Source organism: Suillus subalutaceus (genome assembly GCF_016647625.1).
Source record: "Suillus subalutaceus strain FC151 chromosome Unknown DFJ58scaffold_14, whole genome shotgun sequence".
Taxonomy (NCBI): domain Eukaryota; kingdom Fungi; phylum Basidiomycota; class Agaricomycetes; order Boletales; family Suillaceae; genus Suillus; species Suillus subalutaceus.
Window position 1 is genome coordinate 418,765 of NW_024540263.1, and position 20,287 is coordinate 439,051.

At 49.8% G+C, this 20,287-nt stretch overlaps 7 protein-coding genes across 7 annotated transcripts; 3 read left to right on the forward strand and 4 right to left on the reverse strand.

Moving 5' to 3' along the window:
• Window positions 1-307: 307 nt before the first annotated feature.
• DFJ58DRAFT_698074 (uncharacterized protein) lies at window positions 308-6,502 on the reverse strand (the record flags this gene model as incomplete). Its single annotated transcript, XM_041383519.1, has 17 exons — window positions 308-609; window positions 660-778; window positions 831-954; window positions 1,003-1,376; window positions 1,441-1,516; window positions 1,563-1,707; window positions 1,765-2,048; window positions 2,101-2,169; window positions 2,221-3,709; window positions 3,762-4,782; window positions 4,838-5,161; window positions 5,221-5,492; window positions 5,542-5,886; window positions 5,935-6,194; window positions 6,246-6,312; window positions 6,365-6,409; window positions 6,467-6,502. 17 exons carry the CDS (start codon window positions 6,500-6,502, stop codon window positions 308-310), a joined length of 5,352 nt encoding a protein of 1,783 aa, XP_041248358.1.
• A 679-nt stretch (window positions 6,503-7,181) lies between these two features.
• Window positions 7,182-10,791, forward strand: DFJ58DRAFT_100553 (CHAT domain-containing protein). The gene is made up of 2 exons (XM_041378595.1): window positions 7,182-7,400; window positions 7,455-10,791. The coding sequence occupies exon 2, from the start codon at window positions 7,459-7,461 to the stop codon at window positions 10,717-10,719; it is 3,261 nt and encodes a 1,086-aa protein (XP_041248359.1). The 5' UTR covers window positions 7,182-7,400; window positions 7,455-7,458; the 3' UTR covers window positions 10,720-10,791.
• Window positions 10,792-12,878: 2,087 nt separating this feature from the next.
• Window positions 12,879-15,199, reverse strand: DFJ58DRAFT_911473 (uncharacterized protein; the record flags this gene model as incomplete). Its single annotated transcript, XM_041395235.1, has 9 exons — window positions 12,879-13,083; window positions 13,179-13,328; window positions 13,379-13,527; window positions 13,745-13,918; window positions 14,080-14,339; window positions 14,391-14,457; window positions 14,513-14,557; window positions 14,865-15,004; window positions 15,025-15,199. 9 exons carry the CDS (start codon window positions 15,197-15,199, stop codon window positions 12,879-12,881), a joined length of 1,365 nt encoding a protein of 454 aa, XP_041248360.1.
• Window positions 15,152-15,772, forward strand: DFJ58DRAFT_767621 (uncharacterized protein). The gene is made up of 2 exons (XM_041388868.1): window positions 15,152-15,596; window positions 15,651-15,772. Exons 1-2 carry the CDS (start codon window positions 15,398-15,400, stop codon window positions 15,686-15,688), a joined length of 237 nt encoding a protein of 78 aa, XP_041248361.1. The 5' UTR covers window positions 15,152-15,397; the 3' UTR covers window positions 15,689-15,772.
• Window positions 15,649-19,316, forward strand: DFJ58DRAFT_859016 (TPR-like protein; the record flags this gene model as incomplete). Its single annotated transcript, XM_041393987.1, has 4 exons — window positions 15,649-16,824; window positions 16,868-18,295; window positions 18,357-18,868; window positions 18,898-19,316. The coding sequence occupies exons 1-4, from the start codon at window positions 15,818-15,820 to the stop codon at window positions 19,314-19,316; spliced, it is 3,366 nt and encodes a 1,121-aa protein (XP_041248362.1). The 5' UTR covers window positions 15,649-15,817.
• Window positions 19,317-19,533: 217 nt separating this feature from the next.
• On the reverse strand, window positions 19,534-19,850 carry DFJ58DRAFT_767632 (uncharacterized protein). The gene is made up of 2 exons (XM_041388869.1): window positions 19,801-19,850; window positions 19,534-19,751 (listed from the first exon to the last, which is right to left on the reverse strand). Exon 2 carries the CDS (start codon window positions 19,734-19,736, stop codon window positions 19,572-19,574), a length of 165 nt encoding a protein of 54 aa, XP_041248363.1. The 5' UTR covers window positions 19,737-19,751; window positions 19,801-19,850; the 3' UTR covers window positions 19,534-19,571.
• A 7-nt stretch (window positions 19,851-19,857) lies between these two features.
• Window positions 19,858-20,182, reverse strand: DFJ58DRAFT_100606 (uncharacterized protein). The gene has a single exon (XM_041378596.1). The coding sequence runs from the start codon at window positions 20,073-20,075 to the stop codon at window positions 19,893-19,895; it is 183 nt and encodes a 60-aa protein (XP_041248364.1). The 5' UTR covers window positions 20,076-20,182; the 3' UTR covers window positions 19,858-19,892.
• Between the last annotated feature and the right edge of the window lie 105 nt (window positions 20,183-20,287).

Consider the following 20,287-nt stretch of genomic DNA (forward strand, 5'->3'; position numbering starts at 1 on the left):
GGATGTTAAGTACTGTTGCTTGATGGGCTATGATGTTTGAGAGGCATACAATACTTTGCCTAAGGTGCGAACGAAGGACTTGTGTTGTCAACGCTGTACAATTACAACGATTTTAGATGAATGAATGCACTGAAAATTATCTGATTTGGCTGGTACAAATGATATGGATAACATCCCAAGAAGTGATCACGGCTAAGCAAGTTTGAACGTTCCGATAGATAACCCATGCTACCCATTCAAGTCGATCGTGGCAGGTCCATAGTTATTAGGCATGAGACTCTTGCGAAGAAAACGAAAGCATCCATTGTTATATCGCGCCCATCTCCTTCCCAAGAATCTGTAGCGCCCTCCTTGCAAGTGTTCTTGCATCTACCTCCATTGCATCGCCACCCTCTTCCGGAGCACCGATATGAGGCTGCAGCGAATTCCCTCTCCTCTCCTGGTTGGTCTCGGGTGGCGAGGAACTCGAGATCACCCATGCCGATGGTGTCTTCCGAGGGATAGAGGCGATTTCACATAACACCGAATAGAAATAGAAGAGATGAGCGACTGACGACCGTTTCACCACATCCGCAATGTGTGCAGACGGTGAAAGAGTGACATCAACAGCTGGGCAAACGTTCAGCGTATATCAGATCACATAGCAAGGGGACAGGTACCGGGTTGAGAATCACTAAACTTCGATGGCGACTCTGACAGTGCAGCCCACAGAGTTCCTGACCAAAGCTGTAAATCCAGGACCTTGCGAAGTACATACAACAGTTCATCTTCACGAGCCCTGTCAAAGTTGGTTCAGTAACAGAGAATATTGCGACACGATCACAATTTACCTCGGGAAAGGCATATTACCCCGAAGAGCCTCGTCAGCAATATAGCTCACCATCGTGGTTTTGCATCGGTCAAGCAAGGTCGGCAGACAAAGTGCAGCAACTCGCTTCCTTGAAGACTCTTGATCTAGGAGAATAGTTAGCTCTGGAAATACGCGTAGAGGTATTTGGTTACCGCTTGTAACATTAGAACATATCAAGATCAAAAGATCAAAACACCAAAACGAAAATCGCTCCCTCGGAACCACGACCCCAGGTGCAGTTGTTCCAATGTCGAGGTCCACCTTCTCGAAGTCGTGTGATTCCCGAGAGTCGTCTGACACATTCGTAGTATTTGTCGAGGGCGAATCAGGGCGTGAGGGATTCATACTTGACTTGTACAGTTGGCTGCCCTTGTGCAAAATCTTCGCCAACTGTGCAATGAGGTAATCAGGGACTCTTGTGTCTCCCAGGTGTGGCACGAGATCAATCTCCAACGAGCTGATGAGAGAGAGATCGAAGTTTTCTTCCGCTTCCTGATCTTCTAGTGAGAAACCCTCTGTCGCAGTGCTGCAAACAAGTTAGTCGTTGGGTGCGAGAAAGCGACAGAATGAGAGAAGAATAAAATGCGCACCAGTCAGCCAAAATACCACCCCGGAAGACTTCAATGATTTGTCGCCATATGCCCTCAACTCGAGTATCAGATATACCTGTATTTATGATTAGATGAAATCAACCAGATCACTGACTACGTACGATCTCCGAATGCTGCCACCTTTCTGACCGACTCAGTGACTATACGGAGAAAACTTGTTGTCGCGGTCTTCCACAGAGGAGGATCTTTGCCGAACTTTGATGGAGCAGGACACTCGTACTTTAGCTTTATCGGTATTGAATAGGCCTGAACACGAAACCAAATGAGCATTCGAAGACCAAGGTCATCATCAACAATACGCACCGAGAAGATAGCTTCCAAAGTCCCATCTTCATAGATCTCGAGCTCATCCTTGAAGCGCATGTACAACTCAACGATAAGCGGCATGACCTTCTTGGACAACGCAATGTACGTGACTTGTTTTTGAGATGATGCCGCAATAGGCGTTCCCGGGGAAGCGGGAGACACGATGGGCACATGAAAAGCAGCCAGAAACGCAAGTGTGCTGAATTCCGAGAGATCTCGTAAGATGAGAGATGGGACACCAGATCCCGTTAACTTAATATCCGCGATGGCGTCCAAAACCACTACCTATCATATCAATGAGACGATAATGTTCAGTGAGTGCTGAACGTTTACCTACCTGAACGGGTGACAAACCATCAACATCCGGGCGATAGTCCGTCGAGTTGGGATAAGTAAGAACACCTGTGCATGGTTCAGGAAGAGGGACGGCGACAGAAATAAAGAAAGACGTACCCTTGAGGATTTCCATCAGACGATTGAGGCGCTCAAGCGGCCATTCCTTCGTCTGAGTCAGACTAATGGAACGTGTGCTCCGTATGACGTCGACAAGAGCAACCAAACTCTCCTGAGTAAATGCACGGTGGAGCTGTGTCGTATTTGCACTCGGAGAGAGCTGAGAACTCCCACCCTGGAGAACCATGCTCCCCATGTCACTGCATGCCTTCCATACGCATTCCCAAGCCTCCGACACTTTGACTTGCAGAGAGGCATCTGCGCCAGAAAGTGCTTTCACCACTTTCCCCAAACAAAGCAGTGCAGGCGGACTCAAGTTTCGGCGGTCCAAGGATACGGTATCGTGAACGTGGGTAACAAACACGGACCATGCTTTCGAGAAGGAGTCCAGATGCATGATCTTGATGACTAGGAATTCGCTGATAATAGATCCAATCGACTGCAATGCAAGACTCTTCGATTCGTCCCATGCATGCTCGGGAGATTGCGCTGCCAGACCAGAGTTCAGTATAACTCCGGGCTCAAAGGCACTGCGCCGGGTTTCGATAGATATTGCGTCGAGTAGCGGGAATGTGATCTTCCATATGCAGTCATTCCAAGTATCCAGCGTAAGCGTGGCGCCGTAAAGTTGCATTGCACGGAAAAGGGTCTGGATGGCGCCAACACGAACTTCGTGCCTAGCGTCAGTACAAAGACCTAGAACTTCCAGTAACAAACACATCCACAGCGCGCTATATTCCGGTTCCATCTCTGCATCCTTCCGCTTTGCCTGGATAGAATCCGACACACTCCAGAGAAGGCTCTCTGCGGCAGTAAGCGCAATGTTCGTGTCGGCTTGTCGACCGAATTGTCCGAGAGTTTTGATGCAAAGCCGCAAGTCTTCGGGGGATAACACAGACACGGAGTCACAGACAAGTTTGAGGGACTGGAAGGCTATCTTCACCAGTGCTGTGTAGCCGCGGTCGTTAACGTACCCCAGTGCCAGTGGTTTGTGACGGGGTGTCTCTTGAAGCGATAACGTGCTGATAGAATCGACCGACTGAGATCTGGAGAGAGCCGCGGGTTTACAGATGCTCCCTAGCATCTCAAAAATGCTACCCCACCCGACGACGAAAGTGTGTCCGGACGCCTGTAGAATTTGGTGCAGGGTCTCCAATCCCATTCGCCGGAGTTCGATATTTGTGCTCGTTGCCGGGACGTCGGATGATGCGGGTACTATCTGTTTAAATAGAACGTCGAGAACGCGACCCTGAACTTTGGCCTGCAGGTCTCCAGTGGACGACAAGTTACGCGGGACAACGGTAAGAATTTCATCGAGGACGCGTGCTGCTTGCACTCGTATTGATTGCGGCGCCGAGGATAGACCCATGATCCACAGTAGATGATTTGTAGTAGTGTTCCATGCAACCTCAGGTGCGCGATAGATGAGGCGATGGAAGTTCAGCGTCGCTACTGAGCCCAGCCGCTCTACACCGAAATCACCTTGACGCTGGGAAGATGTTAGATCTCATTGTGACGCACGAGGGTCGACCCTAACTCACCAGCGTGCGCGGTAGATGAATCCCACTGACGCGCCTTCTGTGAGGAGAGATCGGTACAGGACTCAAGGAATCATCCGACTCCATTAGCTTGCTCCCATTGGATTGCATCCCGACCATCTCTGAGCTAAGTTTACAGAGAGCGGTGACAAAATCCTGAAAAGCTGAATCCTCCAGGTTTTTGGACGCATCAAAGAGGCGCTGCACAGCAACAAGCACGCTCTCTGAATCGATGTCCATGAGGAGGGGGTGACGAGCCACTTTCCCCTGTTCTGCAGAGCTCATCGCTGACACGGATCGACTGGGTGTCATGGGTGCGTTCATCCGCCGGTTGGTAGATGTTTGCGATGCTTTGATGTTCAAAACATAGTCCGCGTTCTGTAAAGCTTCCAGAATTCCATACCAGCTCTCTCCCAGGCTCCCGGCGAGGAAAAGGGCACTAGATACCAACACTTTGAGACATGCCAGATTTCGCTCGGAGAGCCCTGGAGCTTGAATAGGTGCCGTTAACCCCAGGTTATCTGTGAAGGAAGTTGACGTTCGAGGTGTCGGAGGTTCAACGTAGGACTCCAAGCTGGACACTACTCGTGAAGGTATCGCAAATTTAGAAAGTGAGTTGAACAATGCATCGCGAGGAGTGCTGAGGGCGAGCATCCCCGCAACATTCGTCAAAGCTTGATAGCTGCTAAGAACGTCTATGAAGAGCTCGTCTGACAGATTTGTCGAGATAATGAAGGAAAGGGCTGCGAGAAGCGCAGGCCAGCCGTTCTCAACCATAGAACGCACGATGATAAGGTGCTGAGTTGCAGGATCGTCCTGCGGGAGTGTGGAGAGGTCAAGAGCGGCAGGTGCACGAATGACAGGCTCGCCAGCCGCTCGAGGACGTTGAACCATGATGGACGTGTACAGGGGGCCAGTGAACGACGCGAAACCTTCGCACAAGGATACAATACACTGTACAGCGAGAAGGTAAATGTATGCTTCAGGGATTGGTGGCGAGTCCGCTTTGTCTAATTGATCGATGCTGGTCAGGAAAGATGGCTCAGGGTAATCTGCGAGATGTGAAGTGGGGACTGTACCATTGGAGCTTCATGGCCGAGTTCTGTACGCTCAGACCAGCGCCAGACCCAATTATCCCAACTACTCCTGACACGGTAGCACTGGCAGCCGTGGCGACCATTCCAGCAACCCCACCGACATCCAGACCGTAATTGGATCCCGATGGTATAGCACTATCACCTGCATGAGAAACTCCGACCCCCATCATCTGCGGGCTCACTCCGAGAAGAGCAGGTTTCTCAGTAACAAGGCGTTTCAATGCAACTATAAGAGAGCTGAAGACCTTGGAGCCCGGCTGCTGCGCATCATAGCGATCCCATATGTTTCGGACAAGCTCAGCATCGCTGCATACCCTGAATAGAAACATTAGGTCGGACTTTAGGGCGTGAAGCTTAAGACACACCCTCTCATTATCTCCATCGCAAGGACCCTTGTCCATATTGGACGTGAGCCAGAATGGTCCGGATTTGACGCGTCGGTATCTTCTGAGATCATTCTTATGAGAAGCATTAGGAATACTTCAGCTTCCGTCTCTAGCTCGAATGAGAACTGTTTCAGGATCAAAAACACAACTCGTGTGCATCTGAGTGTCAATGGAAAGACATGTCTATCGGAGAGAGATTTCAGAATGAGTGGACAAAGGTGGTGTTGCAGCAACATCAAAAGTTCCGTGTGCTGCAACGAGTATTAGTATGGAGTAGCTGAATGGGACCGACAAACTTACCTTCCTGAAGAGTTCGTGGTAGTTCGTGAGCACACTCTCAATTAACTCCAAGGCGAAGGTCTTATGTAGGTAATCGAGCTTCAAGAAATTGGGTTTCTCTGAATTTGCGAGGAGACAGAGATCTTCGAAGACAGAGAATGCATCTTTGGCACAAGGCCCTAACGCTTTGGTACTACCGTCCGGAAGCGTCGCCTCGGACAGCTCCGAAGCGCCATTGCTCTCTTGGCGATCCTCATTGACCATTTTTTCAAAGATAAACATCACCAGTTGGCGCAGGGTGGCTGCAGCTGTTGAAGAGACTACTGCGATCCTGGAATCCTGCAGCTTAAAACAAAGAAGCAATGCCTTTGACAGGTAATCAGATATTTACCAGAAAGTATAGACAGAGCGTACCTCTCCCAGAAGCTCTCCGTGTATGAAAGGAAAATTGGTGATCAGGGAGACTAAGGTTTGTAGGATGCGAAGTTGAATGTCTACGCCTTGGCTCATGGCATCGTTCATCGTGCTTACGATGAGTGCGACAGCAGACTGCGGTACAGCCTTGAGAGCTATCAATCGTTGCAGCGACCCCAACGAGATGGCGACGACTTTCGCGTTCTTGGTCGCGCATCCCATGAACACTGGACGAAGAAGATCATCTGACTGTGCGCTGTCTGTGGGTGAACGATGAAGAAAGTGGGGCATATTTGAATGGAATCACGTACCTGAGGCCAAAGATGCTGTCGCTTGTTCTGGAGAGGACCTAAGTATCGCAAGCGACTTCTCTGCTGCCTTTGCGTGGACATAAGACGCCAGTACATGGGATGAGTTCTTTCCGTCGTACCTCGCGTATTTCTGGATGCTTTCTCCTGGACTCACTGGCAAGGGACTTTAGACGAAGGTATAAGTGGACGCTGGCGGATTATCATTGTAAACACAAACACACCTGCAATTCAGTCACTAGGAAGGCTAGTGAACTCATCCTGTCCTTGGGTTATTAATATTCTGAACGATATTTAGAAGAGTCCTAACAGATTCCAGAAGGTTTCTATCAATTATGGTGGAACACGGCCCAGTGCGCAGAAGATCAAGGATTGAAAGAAATCACCAACTGAGTAGTCGAACGATGAATTGTGTTTGGCAAAGTGTATGGGCGCTTGTTCCTGCGCAGTGAGCGCTGAGCTTGAGGTCTATACTTAGGTCACCGTCATGATAGCATCCGTTGCAGGCGTGTCCTGTTGTTGCACTATTAATTCAGATCGAAGCATGTACTTGCTTCAGCATATACCCGTCTAAACAAATCACGTAGTAGTAAACTGCTTTTGTAAGCACGCTGGTAGAGAGTCCTGTCGGACGAGCCTTTACTCGGCCGCTGACTCGTACTGAGTACTGATGGCCCAGTGCAAACGTTCCTGCGTTCGACATCCGACTCCCTCATCAATGCCTCAAGTTCCACGGGTTAATGACCATTCCTTCGTTAATTCTATTCATAGGGATACAGACCACTAGCAACATCAGCCAATAACTATTTTCTTGGTACTGACGCCGCGCCAGTGTTCTACGTTTGGGACACATACTTCTAGCTATATCAACCAATGACTATTTTCTTTTCCTCCCTCTCTGGGCCCTCTTCGAGGCATGACGTCTAACTGGCACACATTCTTCAGCTGGCAGTGAAGGACTCGCATATTTTTGGATGCCTTTTCCTGAGCTCCGGGTCACGGGTACCTATGATTGGCTTGGCACACGCGCGGGAATGGGTACGACGTCCTGCCTTGCGGCTGGCCGTTAAATTCCTGGGATCGTTAAGCACACACCATATCGCTTCCTTTACACTGGCAGGCCTTTAGTGTGCCAGTGCTGCAGTTTCAACTCCCTAGGTGTGTTCATTCTGATCTCACTCCATTTTGCACTCAATGGGAGACCTTTCATAGAGAGATGGGGCAGTGGTCATCTTGCCTCACTAACATAACAAACTATGTGGCCATCAAGCTCCATCGGGTTGCATTATTCCTCCGTCCCCCCGGTCATCCAGATCGATCCATGTATCTGAACAGTCTTGCTGCCAGCCTTCGAGAGAGATTCCGGCAGCGGGGCATCACGTCTGATCTTGATGAGGCCATCGAACTCCATCGCGGTGCACTCCTCCTCCGTCCCTCCGGTCATCCAGATCGATCCACATTTCTCAACAATCTTGCATCCAGCCTTCGAGACAGATTCCTGCAACGTGGAATCATGTCCGACCTTGATGAGGCCATCGAGCGCCATCGGGATGCATTACTCCTATGTTCTTCAGGTCATCCAGATCGATCCATGTTTCTCAACAATCTTGCAGTCAGCCTTCGAGACAGATTCCTGCAACGCGGAATCATGTCCGACCTTGATGAGGCTATCGAGCACCATCAGGGTACATTACTCCTATGTTCCTCAGGTCATCCAGATCGATCCACATTTCTCAACAATCTTGCATCCAGCCTTCGAGACAGATTCCTGCAACGTGGAATCATGTCCGACCTTGATGAGGCCATCGAGCACCATCGGGATGCATTACTCCTATGTTCCTCAGGTCATCCAGATCGATCCACATTTCTCAACAATCTTGCACTCAGCCTTCGAGACAGATTCCTGCAACGCGGAATCATGTCTGACCTTGATGAGGCCATCGGGCTCCATCGGGCTGCACTGGAGCTCTTCCCCCCACATCATTCAAATCGATCTGCGTCACTGAACAATCTTGCGATCAGCCTTCAAGACAGATTCCGGCAGCGTGGCATCATGTCTGACCTTGATGAGGCCATTAAGCTCAATCGGGCTGCATTACTCCTCCGTCCCCCTGGTCATTCTGAACGATCCATATCTCTGAACAATCTTGCTGGCAGCCTTCGAGAGAGGTTCCTGCAACGTAGCATCATGTCTGATCTCGATGAGACCATCGAGCTCTATCGGACTGCATTATTCCTCCATCCCCCAGGTCATTCTGAACGATCCGCGTCCCTGAACAATCTTGCTGTCAGCCTTCGAGACAGATTCCAGCAGCATGGCATCATGTCTGACCTTGATGAGGCCATCGAACTCCATCGGGCTGTGTTGGAGCGCCTCCCCCCGCATCATTCATATCGATCCATGTCTCTCAGCAATCTTGCTATCTGCCTTGGAGACAGATTCAAGCAGCGTGGGATCATGTCTGACCTTGATGAGGCCATCGAGTTCCATCGGACTGCATTACTCCTTCGTCCCCCTGGTCATTCTGAACGATCCATGTCTCTCGACAATCTCGCTGACAGCCTTCGAAACCGATTCCGGCAGCGGTGCATCATGTCTGACCTTGATGAGGCCATCGCGCTTCATCGGGATGCATTACTCCTCCGTCCCCCTGGTCATTCTGAACGATCCAGGTCTCAGAACAATCTTGCTACCAGCCTTCAAGACAGATTCCGGCAGCAGGGCATCATGTCCGACCTTGACGAGGCCATCGAGCTCCATCGGGCTGCGCTGGAGCTTCTCCCCCCGTATCATTCTAATCAATCCCTGTACCTCGGGAATCTTGCCCTCAGTCTGGGATACAGATTCCAGCAGTGGGGCCTCCAGCCTGACCTTGATGAAGCATTCAGCTTGTATTTGCGACTATCCCACCTATCGCATACAGCATCTCGCACAGATCTTACTGTTGCCAAGTCATGGGCAGCCTCCGCCCACATCCTCAATCATGACTCCGCATTGCTTGCCTATGCGACTGCACTGAAATTCCTAGATCAGCAAGTTGCTCTCTTGTCGTCTTCTTCGCATCATTTCAACGTCATCAGGGAGGCTGTTTCTTCCCTTGCCACAGATGCTTTTTCATGCAGTGTTCGTCATGGTGCGCTGACGACTGCGGTAGAGCTGTTGGAGCAAGGTCGTGGAGTATTCTGGACCCAGTTGGCACGCTTCAGCACACCACTCGATGAACTTTCTGGGTCAGGTGACACCGGCATGGCCTTGGCAGAAGAGTTCAAACGGCTGAGCTTTCGCCTTCATAATGCGTTCGATCAGTCTACCGAAGACAAGTCTCCGCAAATCCGGCAACTGACCATGCAATGGGATGACGTCGTCTCTCGTATTCGCATGCTTCGTGGCTTTTCGCGTTTTGTTCTGCCTCCCCTATTCTCCGACCTGCAGAAAGCGGCAGACGATGGTCCAATCATTATTCTTAATGCAAGCCAGTTTGGCTGTGATGCCTTGATTATCCATAGCACGAAAGATCCTGTCCATGTTCCGCTTGACACTACGCAAGCCGAAGTGTCCGAGTTCTCCTCCGAGTTCCACTCACTTGTAGAGCAGTTTGGTTCTTCTAATCATCAACTCAAGCTTGTCGGCATCCTTCGCAAGCTATGGGACCATTTCGTTCATCCCATAGTCCAATCCCTCAAGGAGTCTCAAGTTCCCCCTCACTCACGTATCTGGTGGTGTCCCACTGCTGAATTCACGCTGCTTCCCCTCCATGCAGCAGGACCTTACGAGAAAAACAAAGACAATCTGTCTAACATTTACATCTCCTCTTACACCCCCACTCTGGCGACTCTTATTCGTGCAAGACAGCAAGTTTCTCGAGATGCGTCCTCGCGACGTTTTGTTGCCATTGGTCAAGCGAACCCAGATAGAGGGAAGGGACTCCGATGTGTCGCCCCTGAATTAGCTGTGGTAGCTCAATATCTCGCGCCCGTCGTCTCCTTCACATCGCTCGAGGACGGCGATGCAACAGTCGAGGGTGCACTCGATGCACTAAACCATAATCAGTGGCTCCATTTCGCCTGCCATGGAATGCCAAATCGGACACAACCCTTTGAGTCTTCCTTCGCCATGCGCGACGGACCTTTAATGATCAAGGACATCATCAGATCCAACTGGCAGAACCCGGAGTTTGCATTCTTATCGGCCTGCCACACTACCGTGGGCGATGAGAAGAGTCCCGACGAGTCGATCCATCTTGCTGCGGCTATTCAATTCTGCGGATTTCGCAGTGTGATTGGTTCCATGTGGTCTGTCGATGACGATGTTGCACGCCAGGTCGTGTCTGCTTTTTACCGTCAACTCATTCAAGTTGATGATTCGAGGAAATTGGACTGCACATGTGCTGCGGTAGCGCTGCACAAGGCTGTGAAGTCGTTGCGCAACAAGATTCCGCTAGAACAGCAGATTGTATTTGTTCACATAGGTGTGTAGTTGGAGACTCGATTCACTATATCATTCCATTCGTTTCCCTCGCTCTTCTGCTGCTTATTATTTGATGACACCTCTGCATGATCCTTTGTTGTTCTGTTCTGTACTAGTGCTACACACCGTTCCGTCGAATGAATCCTGCATCGTCACAGTTCGAAGTCAATCGTGGCTGTAGCATATGATTCAGTGTGTAGTGGTGTTACCCGTGAACTACCCTTGCTGCCGCATGACGTACGTTTCTGCTCGGTGCTGATTATGACTCATAGACACAATCAAGGTTCTTGAGGACGGCGTCAATGTCTGCGCAATCTTTAAAATGGTAGCCTTCCCTCCGTTGTTGTGACGCGTGGTTAAATACACCAATGAAATGAAACCTCTTTTTCCCAAGTCCGGAGTGAATTTGTCAAGCAAGAAAAGACAAAGCTGACGAACTTCCGGTCAATCGGAGGAAGAAACGAAAAGGGTCGGGGAGGATAGCGGAAGCGTGGACATTGTGGAGTCATAAAATAACATGGGTGCCATATACGAAGGGCAAGGAACAGAAGTCGTAATTGATCCTTGACAGAATGTAAGAAGTCCTGGTGCCGGACAATATCAATAAGAAGACCTACAATCGAGTACGTCAATCTTCGCCCCGCGGAGTCAGAAGAGCATAAAGCAAGTATTCAACTAGTGTAGAGTCTGAGTAACCCAGTTGAGTGAGGTTGAGAAGGGCATTGCCTTATCGTCTGGCTCAGCTGTATGGGTGACTTGTTTGCGTCAACGTGGTTTGGAGGCAGACACCATGAGCTCCAAAACCTGAGGGAGTCTACCTAGTCAGTTCCAACCATATTGGTAACCCAGATAGCGAACGCAGACAGATGGTTAACATGAACGACATAATACTGCCTGCGACGCTGCTGGGAGCTAACTTGAAGGAGAGGTTGAAGGGATGAGATAGACAGTCCCAAATAGCAGACATGTTGTCATCAAGCTCAGTTTAGATAAAGAGCGATAACTGAGCTAGTGGGCTTGTGAAATCTAGCATGACGCGGGGAGGGGTGCGCATACACTAGTACTGGTAGTGGGTTAAAGGGGCTGAAAGTTTCCGTATGCATTCGGATCGATGACTGGTGGTGAACGAAAAATGCGATAGAGCCGAGCTCATGCACAGGGATGGCCATGTCAAAATATTTATTCGGAGTGAGGTGTGTCGTATGCAACGAGGTACACTGAAGCAGCAGCGGCAGTCCTTTGTACGGTAGTAGCGTTAAGGTGAAGCAAGGGGGAAGATTAAATATGTCAGGGGAAGAGACTAAATTAATCTTCGAGTAGGAGATGGAAGGGGGAAAGATATTTGTTGAGGGTAGTGATAGTAAATATCTAGAATCGCGGTGAATGAGAAATATACGGAGGATAAACAAATTTTCGTTTGCTCGATCGATAAGGGATTTGGTGGGAGCGCCGGTGTTGCTTAACCGAGACACGGCGTTTCTGCTCAGTGTCTATAAAGCTCGGAGTACCGAAGGCGCGTGCATCGAAACAAAAGGCAATGCGGATCGAGAGGAGAAGACAGCCTCTCAGAGCGCTAACTGATTTAGTATCGGGAGCAGACATTGGGTCTGAAGGAGAGCAATACTAAACCAAAAAGCACTGGAATATGGAAATGGGAGGCGGGCGGGCGGACTAAAACTGTTAGGCAGGCGCACAGACCCTACTAGTAGTGCCATTCTCGTTCTGAAGAATGCGAATCTCCATGAGGACGCGATCTGCTCGGAAAGTTGAGCTTGACGCGGCATGATGACATAGTATGGATATTGGGAACGAACGAATGGTACAGCCTGAGTGAGTGCTTGTTCAACGCTACCTCGGCTTTCGCCGATCGTCCATCAGTCTTCATCTGACTTTAAGCTTTAAGCTCTGCCTAAGGGAGACAAATGTACACAGGCTTTGTTGCAACTCGCTTGCCTAATCGTTGACTTCAAGCTTAGTACATACACGACTCGGTTTCACATTGTTCAAGTTGGTCATCTCGCCATTTATTTCCCTTACAGGTTGAATTCGGCATTTACTTTCCTAGTACTAGTAGTAGGTCCTCTAGTTTCTGCACCTTACGTACATGCTACAAATTCAATCTGATTTCACTGTATTGGAAGACCCTTGACAGTAAAATGGGGCAGTCGTCATCCTGCGCCAGCCTTCGACTCGGATCCGGGTTTCTCAACGGGGTTGCTATCGACCTTCAGAATAGATTCTAGCAGGAGGCTCCGACCTTGATAACGCCATTTCGCTCTCCCCAGAAATACTTTCCTGACGTTCTCAACAAACTTGCTGTCAGCCAAGGAAATTGCTCCATCACCCTCAGCAGTCATGCTGTGACCCGTCAGCCTTGAACACAGACTCCAGACATCACACCGACATCCAGGTCATAATTAGATCCCGATGGTGCAGCACTATCACCCACAAGAGAAATTCCGACCCACATCATATGCGCGCTCACTCCAAGTAGAGCAGGATTATCAGTAACAAGGTATCTCAATGCAACTATGAGAGAGCTGAAGACCTTAGAGCCCGGCTGCTGCGCATCATAGCGATCACATATGTTTCGAACAAGCTCAGCATCGCTGCATACCCTGAAAAGAAACATTAGTGCAGACTTTAGGGTGCCAAGTTTTAGCCATACCCTCTCATTATCTCCATCGCAAGGACCCTTGTCCATATTGGACGTGAGCCAGAATGGTCCGGATTCGACGCGTCGGAATCTTCTGAGATCATTCTTATGAGACGCATTAGGAATACTTCAGCTTTCGTCTCTAGCTCGAATGAGAACTGCTGCAGGATTAGGAACACAACTCATGTGCATCTGAGTGTCAGCAGAAAGACATGTCGGTAGGAGAGATTTCAGAATGAGTGGGCGAAGGCTGGTGTTGCAGCAACATCAAAAGCTCCGTGTACTGCAACGAGCATCAGTATGAACTAGTTGAATGGGACCGACAAACTTGCCTTCCTGAACAGCTCGTGGTAGTTCGTGAGCACGTTCTCAATTAACTCCAGGGCGAAGGTAGTCGAGCTTCAAGAAATTGGGTTTCTCTGAATTTGCGAGGAGACAGAGATCTGCGAAGACAGAGAATGCATCTTTGGCACAAAGCCCTAACGCTTTGGTGCTACCGTCCGGAAGCGTCGCCTCAGACAATTCCGGAGTACCGTTGCTCTCTTGACGATCCTTGTTGACCATTTTTTCAAAGATAAACATCACCAGTTAGCGCAGGGTAGTTGCAGCTGTTGAAGAGACTACTGCGATCCTGGAATCCTGCAGCTTAGACAGAGAAGCAATGCATTTGACAAGTAATCAGATACATACCAAGAAGAATAGACAGATCGTACCTTTCCCAGCAGCTCTCCGTGTATCGAAGGAAAGTTGGTGATCAGGGGGACTAAGGTTTGTAGGATGCGAAGTTGAAAGTCTACGCCTTGGCTCGTGGCATCGTTCATCGTGCTTACGGTGAGTGCGACAGCAGACTGCGGTACAGCCTTGAGAGCTATCAACCGCTGCAGTGACCCCAAAGAGATGGCCACGACTTTCGCGTTCTTGGCCGCGCATCCCATGAACACTGGACGAAGAAGATCATCCGACTGTGCGCTGTCTGTGGGTGAACGATGAAGAAAGTGGGGCACATTTGAATGGAATCACATACCAGAGGCCAAAGATGCTGTCGCTTGTTCTGGAGAGGACCTAAGTATCGCAAGCGACTTCTCCGCTGCCTTTGCGTGGACATAAGACGCCAGTAGTACGTGGGATGAGTACTTTCTGTCGTACCTCGCGTATTTCTGGATGCTTTCTCCTGGACTCGCTGGCAAGGAACTTTAGACGAAGGTATAATTAGATATTGATGGGTTTCATGGTAAACGCAAACACACAGTCACTAGGAAGGCTAGTGAACTCATCCCGTCCTTGCGTTATTCTGAACGAGATTTAGGCAAGTCCCAAGTTCCAACAGATTCCAGAATGTTTCTATCAATTATAGTGGAACACGGCCCAATGTGCAGAAGATCAAGGATTGAAAGAAATCGCCAATGCAACTGAGGAGTCGAATGATGAATTGTGTTTGGCAAAGTGTATGGGCGCTTGTTCGTGCGCAGTGAGCGCTGAGCTTGAGGTTTATACTTACTAGGTCACCGTCATGATAGTGACATCCGTTGCAGGGGTGTCCCGTTGTTGCACTATTCAGATCGAAGCATGTACCCGTCAATTCACCTGCGGCGGGTGGTGCCCGGGTGGGTACCCGGGTAAGCTTACCCGTGTCATACCCTAAGGTCCCGTATACGTACGTTCGAACAAGTCTTCTTTTAAACAAATATTGACCGTCATCGATTCATCACTAGAGTAAACTGCTTTATATTTGTAAGCACGCTGGTAGAGTCCTGTCGGACCAGCCTCAGTGCCAGATTCGGCCACTGATGGCCCAGTGCAAACGTTCCTGCGTTCTACTTCCGACTCCCCCATTGGAAATGTATCAAGTTGCACGGTTCACAATGTCCATTCCTTCGTTAATAAAATTCTATTCATCATAGGGACCACTAGCTATATTGATCAGCCAATGATTCTTTTCTTGTCCTCCCTCTCTGGACCCGCTTCGAAGCACGTCGACCTTTAACTGGCGCACATTCTTCAGATGCGGCAGCGAAGGGCTCGCATCATTTCATGTGCCTTTTCCTGAACTTCACGTTGCGGGTACCTCTGGTTGGCTTGGTACCCGCGGGGGAACCGGTACAACTTGAAAGTCCTGCCCAGTGCCTTGTGGCTCCCCGTTATATTCCTGGGATCGTTGAGCACTCACCATATCATTTCCCTTACGCTGGCAGGGCTTTGGTGTGCCAGTGCTGCAGTTTCAGCTCCCTAAGTGTGTATTCACTCTGATCTCACTCCATTTTGCACTCAATGAGACCTTTTACAGCGAGATGGGGCAGTGGTCATCTTGCCTCGCCAACCTAGCAAACCATGTGGCCATCAAGCTCTATCGGGTTTCATTATTCCTCCGTCCCCCCGGTCATCCAGATCGATCCATGTCTCTGAACAATCTTGCTGCCAGTCTTCGAGAGAGATTCCGGCAGCGGGGGCATCATGTCTGACCTTGATGAGGCCATCGAGCTCCATCGGGGTGCACTATTCCTCTGCCCCCCCGGTCATTCCGATCGGTCCATGTCTCTGAACAATCTTGCGCTCAGCCTTCGAGACAGATTCCTGCAACGTGGCATCATGTCTGACCTTGATGAGGCCATCGAGCTCTATCGTGCTGCATTGCTCCTCGGTTCCTCGGGCCCTCCAGATCGATCCACATTTCTCAACAATCTTGCACATAGCCTTCGAGACAGATTCTTGCGACGTGGCATCATGTCTGACCTTGATGAGGCCATCGAGCTCTATCGTGCCGCATTACTTATCTGTTCCTCCGGTCATCCAGGTCGATCCATATTTCTCCACAATCTTGCACTCAGCCTTCAAGACAGATTCCAGCAGCGGGGCATCATGTCTGACTTTGATGAGGCCATTGAGCTTCATCGGGATGTGCTGGGACTGCTCCCCCCGCGTGATTCAAATCGAATCATATTTCTCAACAATCTTGCTATGTATCTTCGAGACAGATTCCAACAGCGTGGCATCATGTCTGACCTTGATGAGGCCATCGAGCTCCATAGGGCTGCGCTGGAGCTTATCCCCCCACATCATTCAAACAGATCCGGGTCTCTGAACAATCTTGCACTCAGCCTTCGAGACAGATTCCTGCAGCGTGGAATCATGTCTGATCTTGATGAGGCCATCGAGCTCAATCAGGCTGCATTATTTCTCCGTCCCCCTGGTCATTCTGAACGATCCACGTCTCTGAACAATCTTGCACTCAGCCTTCAAGACAGATTCCGGCAGCAGAGCATCATGTCTGACCTTGATGAGACCATCGAGCTCCTTCGGGCTGCATTATTCCTCCGTCCCCCTGGTCATTCTGAGCGGTCCACGTCTCTGGACAACCTTGCACTCAGCCTTCGAGACAGATTCCTGCAATGTCGCATCATGTCTGAACTTGATGAGGCCATCGAGCTCCATCGGGGTGCACTACTCCCTCCGCCCCCCCGGTCATTCAGATCGATCCATATCTCTGAATAATCTTGCTGTCAGCCTTCGAGACAGATTCCAGCGGCGTGGAGTGATGTCTGACCTCGATGAGGCCATCGAGCTCCATCGGGATGCATTACTCCTTCGTTCCTCAGGTCATCCAGGTCAATCCGCGTTTCTCAACGGTCTTGCACTCAGCCTTCGAGACAGATTCCTGCAACGTGGAATCATGTCTGACCTTGATGAGGCCATCGAGATCCATAAGGCTGCGCTAGAGCTCCTCCCCCCACACCATTCAAATCGATCCGCGTCCCTAAACAATCTTGCAGTCAGCCTTCGAGACAGATTCCTACAGCGTGGAGTCGTGTCTGACCTTGATGAGGCCATCGAGCGCCATCGGGATGCATTACTCCTCCGCCCCCATGGTCATTCTGAACGATCCATTTCTCTGAACAATCTTGCTACCTGCCTTCGAGACAGATTCCAGCAGCGGGAGATCATGTCTGACCTTGATGAGGCCATCGAGCTCCATCGGAGTGCACTACTCCTCTGTCCCCCCGGTCATTCAGATCAATCCATGTCTCTGAACAATCTTGCTGCCAGCCTTCGAGACAGATTCCTGCAACGTGGCATCATGTCTGACCTTGATGAGGCCATCAAGCTCCATCAGGATGTATTGGAGCTTCTCCCCCCGCATCATTCATATCGATCCATGTCTCTCAACAATCTTGCTATTTGCCTTGGAGAGAGATTCCAGCAGCGTGGAATCATGTCTGACCTTGATAAGGCCATCGAGTTATATCGGGCTGCGCTGGAACTCCTCCCCACGGATCATTCAGATCGATCCTTGTTTCTGAACAGCCTTGCTGCCAGCCTTAGAGCGAGATTCCAGGAGCGGGGCGTTCAATCTGACCTTGATGAAGCGTTTAGCTTGTATTTTCAACTCTCCCACCTATCACATGCAGCATCTCGCACAGATCTTAGTGTTGCCAAGTCATGGGCGGCTTCCGCCCACATCCTCAATCACGACTCCGCATTGCTTGCCTATAAGACTGCACTCAAATTCCTAGATCAGCAAGTTGCTCTCTTGTCGTCTTCTTCCAATCATTTCGACGTCATCAGGGAGGCTGTTTCTTCCCTTGCCACAGATGCTTTTTCATGCAGTGTTCGTCGTGGTGCGCTGACGACTGCGGTGGAACTGGTGGAGCAAGGTCGTGCGGTATTCTGGACCCAGTTGGCACGCTTCAGCACACCACTCGATCAACTTTCTGTATCAGGTGACACCGGCACAGCCTTGGCAGAAGAGTTCAAACGGTTGAGCTTTCGCCTTCGTAACGCATTCGATCAGTCTACTGAAGACAAGTCTTCGCAAGTCCGGCAACTGACCATGCAATGGGATGACGTTGTCTCCCGCATTCGCATGCATCATGGTTTTTTCGCGTTTTCTCCTACCTCCCCTGTTCTCCGACCTACAGGAAGCGGCAGAGCATGGTCCAGTCATTATTCTTAATGCAAGCCAATATGGTTGTGATGCCTTGATTATCCATATCAGGGAAGATCCTGTCCATGTTCCGCTTCACCTTACACAAGCTGAAGTATCCGAGTTGTCCTCCGAGTTCCAGTCACTCGCAGAGCAGTTTGGTTCTTCTGATTATCAACTCAAGCTTGTCAGCACCCTCCGCAAGCTTTGGAAAAATATCGTCCACCCCATAGTCCAATCCCTCAAGGAGTCTAAAGTTTCCCATCGCTCGCGTATCTGGTGGTGTCCCACTGCTGACTTCACACTGCTTCCTCTCCATGCAGCAGGACCCTACGAGGAGAAGAGAAAAAATTTGTCTCGCATTTACATCTCCTCTTATACACCTACTTTGGCGACTCTCATTCGTGCGAGACAGCAAGTTTCTCAAGATGCATCCTCGCAACATTTTGTTGCCATCGGTCAAGCAAACCCAGACAGAGGGAAGGGACTCCAATGTGTCGCTCCTGAATTAGCTGTCGTAGCTCAGCATCTCGCGCCCATCGTGTCCTTTACATCGCTCGAGGACGGCAACGCGACAGTCGAGGGTGCACTCAATGCACTCAATCATAATCAGTGGCTTCACCTAGCCTGCCATGGATGCCGAATCGACAACAACCATTTGAGTCTTCGTTTGCCATGCGCGACGGGCCTTTAATGATCAAGGACATCATTCCATCCAACTGGCAGAATCCGGAATTTGCATTCTTATCGGCCTGCCACACTACCGTTGGCGACGAGAAGAGTCTCGACGAATCGATTCATCTTGCTGCAGCTATGCAATTCTCCGGATTTCGTAGTGTGATTGGTTCCATGTGGTCTGTTGACGACGAGGTTGCACGCCAGGTCGCGTCCGCTTTTTACCCCAACCTCATTGATGATTCAGGGAGATTGGACTGCACACGTGCTGCGGTAGCGCTGCACGAGGCTGTGAAGTCGTTGCGCAAGGAGATTTCGCTAGAACAGCAGATTGTATTTGTCCACATAGGTGTGTAGTTAGAAACTCGATTCGCTATATTATTCCATTCGCCATATTTCTAGTTGTTTTCATTCCCTCGCTCTTCTGTTGGTTAGTTATTTAATGACATTTCCGCACGATACCTTGTTACTCTGTTCCGTACTGGTGCTACACATACCGTTCCGCTGAATGAATCTGATTTACTCCTGTTTCATCACAGTTCTAAGTCAATCGCGGCTGCAGCATATGATTCGGCCCACATAGCCTACACGACTCAGTTTCGAATTGATAGTCTATATGAGAAGCATCAGGAATATTTCAGCTTCCGTCTCTAGCTCGAATGAGAACTGCTTCAAGATCAGGAACACAACTCGGGTGCATCTGAGTGTCAGTGGAAAGACATGTCGGTCGGAGAGAGATTTCAGAATGAGTGGGCGAAGGTGGTGTTGCAGCAACATCAAAAGTTCCGTGTGCTGCAACGAGTATTAGTATGAACCAGCTGAATGGGACCGACAAACTTACCTTCCTGAACAGCTCGTGGTAGTTCGTGAGTACGCTCTCAATTAACTCCAAGGTGAAGGCAAGGGCGAAGGTCTTATGTAGGTGGTCGAGCTTCAAGAAATTGGGTTTCTCTGAATTTGCGATGAGACAGAATCTTCGAAGACAGAGAATGCATCTTTGGCCCAAGGCCCTAACGCTTTGGTGCTACCGTCCAGAAGCGTTGCCTCAGACAGTTCTGGAGTGCGGTTGCTCTCTTGACAATCCTCGTCACTGACCATTTTTTCAAAGATAAACATGACTAATTGACGCAGGGTGGCTGTAGCTGTTGAAGAGACTACTGCGATCCTGGAATCCTGCAGCTTAAAACAGAGAAGCAATGCCTTTGACAGGTAATCAGATATATATCAAAAAGTATAGACAGATCGTACCTTTCCCAGCAGCTCTCCGTGTATCGAAGTGAATTAGTGATCAAGGAGACAGGTTTGCAGGATCTGAAGTTGAATGTCCA

Bases quoted from the DNA above. Each gene is read 5' to 3' on its own strand.
- DFJ58DRAFT_100553 (XM_041378595.1), top strand. From the start codon at position 7,459: ATGGGGCAGTGGTCATCTTGCCTCACTAACATAACAAACTATGTGGCC.
- DFJ58DRAFT_767621 (XM_041388868.1), top strand. From the start codon at position 15,398: ATGTGCCTTTTCCTGAACTTCACGTTGCGGGTACCTCTGGTTGGCTTG. The intron at 15,597-15,650 runs GTGTGTATTCAC...GACCTTTTACAG, and splicing joins CTGCAGTTTCAGCTCCCTAA to CGAGATGGGGCAGTGGTCAT.
- DFJ58DRAFT_767632 (XM_041388869.1), bottom strand. From the start codon at position 19,736: ATGTTGCTGCAACACCACCTTCGCCCACTCATTCTGAAATCTCTCTCC.
- DFJ58DRAFT_100606 (XM_041378596.1), bottom strand. From the start codon at position 20,075: ATGTTTATCTTTGAAAAAATGGTCAGTGACGAGGATTGTCAAGAGAGC.